Raw genomic sequence first — 7,303 nt, 5'->3', positions numbered from 1 at the left:
ATATAATGGAAAGTCTAGACACATTGGATTAAGACATAGTTATGTCTGACAATTAATCTCTGATGGAGTGATCACTGTTAATTATGTAAGGTCAAGTGAAAATTTGGCAGATCCTTTGACAAAAAGTCTTGCTAGAGATGTAGTAAAAAGGACCTCAAAAGAGATGGGACTCAAGCCTATTAATTAAAGTCACCCATGATGGAAACTCGACTCAACGCTTGGTATAACGTCAAGTCTTGAGTTCAATGAGACAAAATACATCATTAGTATGTGACTGTTAGCACTATAACTAAATCCATCCTAAAATTAAAGTGCTAGGTACCCGTAATGATAAGGGAAAGATGAGTAATGTACTCTTAATGGACCCATAACATAAATATGTTAGAGTGTTATAATTACGGGAACACTTTTGATGAGATCTACCTATGTGAGTGGAAGTGTGACCTCTTTCTAGGAGCTTAAGGGCTTGGCTCTAACACCACTCATGAAAAGAGGATATAGACACATGGCCATAATAGTGTCCCTAGATACTATGCATTGACTAATGTTGAAATCATTGTGTGAGATGTGTTTAGTTAATCAAATTGAATAGTTGGTTCAAAGCTTAGTCTACCATGCAATTTCGATTAACTTTAACATTTTTTCACTAAGTGAAGGTTCAATCGTAAGACACCTTTATTTATGCAAATTGATTTTCAAGAATATCAAAATCTAAATATTTTGAAAATGGGGGGAGATTGTTGGAACATTTTCAAACATTTTCAAATTTTTTCACTAAGTGAAGGTTCAATCTTTTGGTCATTGGTCAAAAGTTATATCATTTGATTTTTTAAAAAGAATTATAACTATTCAAAAAACATTATTTGAATAGTTACAAAATTAAATGAATAATTATTATTTATTTATTCATAAAGACACCTATTGAAAAATGTCTCTATGAAGAGACATGAAAATTCTTATAAATAGGAATGAGATTTCATTTGAAAAGATATCAACGAATTCTAATATTCTTTCTTTCCTTCATTCATTTTCTAATATTATTAGATTATTCTATAAAGTATTACTACTGAAATCCTTTGTAGAAATTGAGTTTTTTGTTATACATTACTCAGTGCATAGTGGACTATTCTCGTCAGTGCAAAACGCAAATAGTCATTAGCTTCATTGTATCATCGAGGTTAATTTGCTTGGAACTCATTTGCACACCGAAGGTAGGTGGGGGTGAATGTAACCTTAAAGATAGTGGCTTGATACACGCCTTGGAGCCTGTCCTATTTCTTCTTTTTCTGTTCGAGTTTCGATTGTGTGTTCGAGATTTTCCTTACCGAAGTTTTGAACTAACAAATATTTATATTAGATTTCAAATATTTTATTTTCTAAAAACTAAAATACATAATAAAATTTCTTTAAAAAAATTAAGTTAATATTTTCTTAATTTTTTTTATTTTAATAACTTTAAACATTTAATACAATGCTAAAATGCATTTAAAAAACTAAATTTTAAAGTTTTCTCTTTAAAAAACATTATGTTTTGCACTGACGAGAATAGTCCACTATTCTCACATTCATTTTAATCATTCGTAATCTCACAATCATAAATAATGTCAATATAATGTATTACATGTGTAAACTATCTAATATGAAAATAAGTATATACATGCATTTCTTTAAATGTGTACATTAAATTAAAAAAAAGTTTCATGTATGCATATGAATCACAAATTCAAGTTTCATGTGTATAATTGTATCAAATCCAAGTTCACATATTAATTTCCACATTGAAACAAAATTCATATCTAAATTTTATATTTATCCATATAGAATATAACATCATTATCACTTATTCGTTAGGTAATATTAGATTATAGGCCTAATTTTAAAATTCAAACCAATTTACCCTTTTGTTTTTTTTATTTTAATCTATTTTTTCAAATAAAATTTAATACTAATTAAATATAAAAATATCTCTTTTTCTATCTATGAAATAATAGATGTGATACTTTAAATTATAATTATTATATTGATTCTAATGATTTATATATTAATGTATTAATATTATAATTCACTTTCCTTAAATTATTATAATTATGATTTATAATTTCATTTCAACATTATATTTTTACTCAGTAATATATAGTTTGTAAATAAAAATAAAAATAAATATAATTTATCATAATTTTATAAAAATTAAGACTAAAAATAACTAAAATACAACAATAATTTAAAAAATATTTTTTTAATAATTTACATTTCATCAATTAAACGCCTAAATAAATATAACACATTTCAATCTCATTATCTTACATTATGTTATAAACGTAATAAAAATTTTCAATACTTATCAAACATAACATAAATTGACTATGGATATTTCTATCATAATTATTTATAAAAATATTAATATATATTAATTTTTTATATATTTGAAAATATATATTAAATTTTATTTTTTATTATGTTTTATTTCATATTTTAATTGGGTAAATTAATAGAATATGACAATTTCAAAAAATAATTAAGAATTTAGGTCGATTTTTCTCATATCTAGGGAAATAAATCGATTTTAGAGAGAGAAATAGAAAATGCGTCCATAATCATTGTTGTGATTAAAGAACTCATTAATAACTACAATCATTGTCATCCCGACTCGAGTTGCAGCTTTTTCTCTATTGTGCTAGTCACTCCCCTCTTGAAAGTCCTTTTGTCCCAAACTCTGCCACAAGTTATAGGCAATGATGTTAAGGATACTGCTTTGGTGGAGATGAAGACAAAAAGAATAAGTTGATTATACCAGAAAACCCCTTAACTTTTTATTATGATTATGGTCTTAAACTTTTATATGGGTTTATAAAGTATTTTCTTCCAGTGGCATTAAATTTGAACCTGTGACTGCATAACCACGATCAACCAATAGTCCTATTCATACTTCAACCTGTGATCAATAACCACCGTGAACTGAAGCCCGAGTTGTAATGCGATGGACTTTTAAGGTGATGGTTTCCTCCCAACACAATAGACGAAAAGTGTAGGTTACTGAGCGCCACCGTAAACCTAAACACATTTTAAAACTATCATGCGGTCTCCTCAAACACTAATACAAATAAATTATTCTCCCCAAAAATTTAAAACCAACAAAAAAACAATTTTTAGAAATAAAAAACGCTTCTTGCAAGTCGTGTTTTCTATTTCTCTCTACAAAATCAATCTATTTTCTTAAATATTGAAGAAATAAGTCTAAATCCCTAATTATTATTTAAAATCAACTCTTTTTTTCAAATTTACCCTATTTTAATTATTAGTTTTAGAATTTATATTTAATGTCATATTCATTATTAATAACATATTATTTCCTTAAAAGAAGACGCATTATTTAAAAAAATACATTTATTTTAAAGATATTAGATATATATTGTAAAAATATACCTATTAAATATTATTATTTTTTAGCATAACTCGTTATTCTTAACCCACCGAAAAAAACTTTCTGCAGAACTAAAACTGAAAAGCCTTCCCAAACTCAGCTCACACCCACAGAAAGAGAGAGGAGGAGAAAAGATAACTTCTAGCAAACTGGGTTGTTGAAATGGCATCGAAGTTGTGTGACTCATGCAAATCAGCGACGGCGACTGTTTTCTGCCGGGCTGACTCGGCGTTTCTATGCTCCAACTGTGACTCCAAAATCCACGCAGCCAACAAGCTCGCCTCGCGTCACGCTCGAGTTTGGGTCTGTGAAGTCTGCGAGCAAGCGCCCGCTCACGTCACTTGCAAGGCCGATGCAGCCGCTCTCTGTATTACCTGCGACCGTGACATCCACTCCGCCAACCCTCTTGCTAGCCGACACGAGCGCCTCCCTGTAACCCCCTTCTACGACTCCGTCAATTCAGTCCCAGCCGTCAAACCCAACGGAGTTGTTAAGTTTCTGGAGGAGCGTTACTTCTCCGACGTGGACGGAGACGCTGATGTCAGCCGGGAGGAAGCGGAGGCGGCGTCGTGGCTGCTTCCGAACCCTAACCATAAGGCTGTGGACAGCCCGGACGTGAACTCGGGGCAGTACGTGTTCTCGGAGATGGACCCGTTTCTGGATCTAGATTACGGGCATGGGGATCCAAAAATGGATGCCCAGGAGCAGAACAGCTCCGGCACCGATGGGGTGGTCCCTGTCCAAAGCAAGAATGTTCAAGCTCCGTCGGCTAACGATCACTGTTTCGACTTGGACTTCACCGGATCCAAATCCTTCTCTTATGGCTACAACCCCAACTTCATCAGCCACAGCGTAAGCAAACGAGCTTCGAAACATTTCACCATTACAAAGTAGTATTGTCATTCTGAATTTAAATTTGAACTTTGGTTTTCGATATTGGTTTACAGGTATCATCATCATCATTGGATGTTGGGGTAGTCCCAGACGGAAGTACGATGACGGACATATCAAACCCGTACGGAAGAGGGCCTGAGTCAACACATCAGACGGTGCAGCTATCACCGGCGGACAGAGAAGCAAGGGTGCTGAGGTACAGAGAGAAGAGAAAGAACAGGAAGTTCGAGAAGACGATCCGTTACGCCTCCAGAAAAGCATACGCAGAGATGAGGCCGAGAATCAAAGGAAGGTTCGCGAAGCGTACGGACATAGAAGTCGAAGTGGATCGCAGTAACATGTATGGGTTTGGAGTTGTCCCGTCGTTTTGAACTTAACCTCTCCTCTCCAGTCTTCCCCAGCATGGTCTAGTAATATGTTCAATTTTGAACTTTTTAATTTTCATCGCTTTCTCTTTTGTCCTGAGGCTTTTTGGGGGAAAGGATTCTGGGTTTTAAAGGTGTTATTTTGCAGGTTCTGAAATTAATGTTTATGTTATGTATATAAGTAGGTGATGATGATGAAGAAGAAGGTGTTATAATCCCACCTAACAATGGAAACTTGACCACTGTTTTTGTACAAGTTTTTTTTTCCCTTTAATGTTGTAATTAGCGGATCTTTTTCTTCAATTCCGCCTGCTTTCTATTTAGGGTTTCAAACAAGAACCAATATTTTATATATATTGTCAGTATTGTTTATATGGATGGTGATTTGGTGTTTAAAAAGTTGAAGAAATTTTCTAATGGGGGGTACGGTATCAAAATCTGTCACTCCATTGGACCATTGGCTCCCCAAATGTGATTTTGTGAGCAATTAATTCATTAATTGAATAATGAACTCATAATTAGGAGAGGCGAGTGAAAGGTCTTGCTCCATCGTTAACTTTTTCCTATTTTTTTAATATGAAAATTCTCCATTTGGGGGTTTGTAGATAACTTTCGAGTTATCTATACTATTATGTAGCTTTGTGTTATCTGATTAGACATGCATGGATGCTTTCAAGGTTTCTAATAAGTTCTTGCTCCCATCTCTCTCTCTCTCTCTCTTTTCTTTCTTATAATTAGTGGGAAGTGTTTAGTTTTATCTTAAAATTGTATATGGAGAAATGATAGTATGAAAGTGTGATTTCATGTCATCTTTATTTATTTCTAACAGGAGATCGATAAATTCAAATTTAACTAAAAATACTAAAAAATTAAGAAAAAAAATCTAATTTGTCCTCTTTAATTTTTAGTATTTTTAGTTGAATTTAGTAGTATAGTTGAAGAGGGAAAGATGGCTGATTTTCAGTTTCCTTTCTCTTCAAAGCAATCGGCTTCATTATTAACTACAGATTGATGATGGGAATTAACAAATTGTTGCAGATGTTCAAAACTTAGATTTGTATAATATATACTTTTTGGTTGATAAGTTGGTATAAAAAATAAAACTTTTACATTCAACTGTGTTTTTTTGGTAGCCTTTTCATGCCATAACAAGAGAGAAGTAGGTTACCCTCCCTCATCCACATTAACAAAAAAAAAATGCATATAAAAGTGAAAGCAAATTGTAGAGTTAATGAAGGTTGGTTGGTGGGTGAGGACCATGTAAGGCAATGCAATGGGTTTAATTTGAGATGCTTCAGGTCAAGTTGGTTTCGATGCTTTAGAACAAGCATAATAATGGGTTGAAAAGCTGAGTTGTGTTGGGACGTAAGGCCTGAAGGTGACTTCCACGTTATACCTTTCTTATCATCTCCTGGCTTTTTTTCCCACTTGTCTATTCGATAATCTGCATACACATGCATGCATATATTCATATCAATATCTCTCAAATTATTGGCCTCAATCAACTAGCTAGTATTGGACCATCTTAACTCTGGACGGACCAAATGGCCCATTATCCATAGGAAAGGCTTACGTTCCGATGCAATTTTCTTCGTCATGGAATTACAGGTTTCAATTTTCAACCCAAGAAATCGTATTTAACCCTAGAGTGGAGGGACGTTTACCAGAGGCTTAATTTTTATCAGAGAGAAAACTAGTGGATAATTTAAACTGTGTTAAGAGGTAGTGTGCTTGGTTGAGTTTCAAATGGGTTTCCATTATTACAAAAGTCCATGAGACCAAGTACGTGAGGTTTGGAGAATATTTGGGGTTCTACAGTCCCTAACATTAATTCATTTGATTCATGTTAATTACTTTTAACAATTGTTTCCCTCCACAATCTCGTAAGGAAAATAAACAAAACATAAATGAAGATTAATTACCCTATTTGAAAAACAGACAAACAAAAGTATTGAAGTAATAGTGACATAGGAGTTAGTTTATTCAAATTATTTGGAGACTGAGAATCGAGATCGCCTTTTTTGGCTGGCTGTATTTGACCTTTTTTATTATTATTACATATAAACAATTAAACATGCTGTTCATGCCTTGGGGACCAAGTGTCAAACATTCCTTGCATTGCACTCCCAATTATTGATTACCGACCTCCCCAAGTTGTAATAGTCAAACATAAACTGCAATAAACAGTCTCATTTCATTGGCCATGGATGCACACTCCCTCCTTTTTCAGTGCTCCGGCTGCCTAGAGTTAGAATCGCCTTCATCTCTCACTTTTCTTTTCGATAAAAATTCAATGGAATCAAACTTTGTTTTCACTTTCGTTGTTTTTTTGTCTTTGTTTTGAAGTACCGGTTTTTACTTCTTTCGGAAAACAATATGTTTAAAAAATAGAGGGCGATGAAGAAGTTATATCAAGGTTCGCTCGTCATACAAGATGGCTTATTTGTCTTGTTGATTCATTCGTCTTGATGATCTGAATCCTCTTTTATCGACTTTTTTGCCTTATGCCTCCACAATTAAGGAAATCAAAATTGTCAATCAAGTCCATTTTTGCTGAGAAAATGATTTAGAATATATGTTTAATCTACGAGTCAAACTAAAATGGGTGTGAAGTTTTTTTGTT

At 33.0% G+C, this 7,303-nt stretch overlaps 1 protein-coding gene across 1 annotated transcript; it reads left to right on the top strand.

Annotated features, from left to right (window-relative positions):
• Positions 1-3,583: 3,583 nt before the first annotated feature.
• On the top strand, positions 3,584-4,686 carry LOC107906795 (zinc finger protein CONSTANS-LIKE 4-like). Its single transcript, NM_001326982.1, is given in 2 exon segments — positions 3,584-4,273; positions 4,369-4,686. Coding segments are annotated over 2 exon segments (1,008 nt in total).
• Positions 4,687-7,303: the final 2,617 nt, after the last annotated feature.

Source organism: Gossypium hirsutum, chromosome D05, assembly GCF_007990345.1.
Source record: "Gossypium hirsutum isolate 1008001.06 chromosome D05, Gossypium_hirsutum_v2.1, whole genome shotgun sequence".
Classification (NCBI taxonomy): Eukaryota; Viridiplantae; Streptophyta; class Magnoliopsida; order Malvales; family Malvaceae; genus Gossypium; species Gossypium hirsutum.
This window is presented reverse-complemented; position numbering and strand designations above follow the sequence as displayed.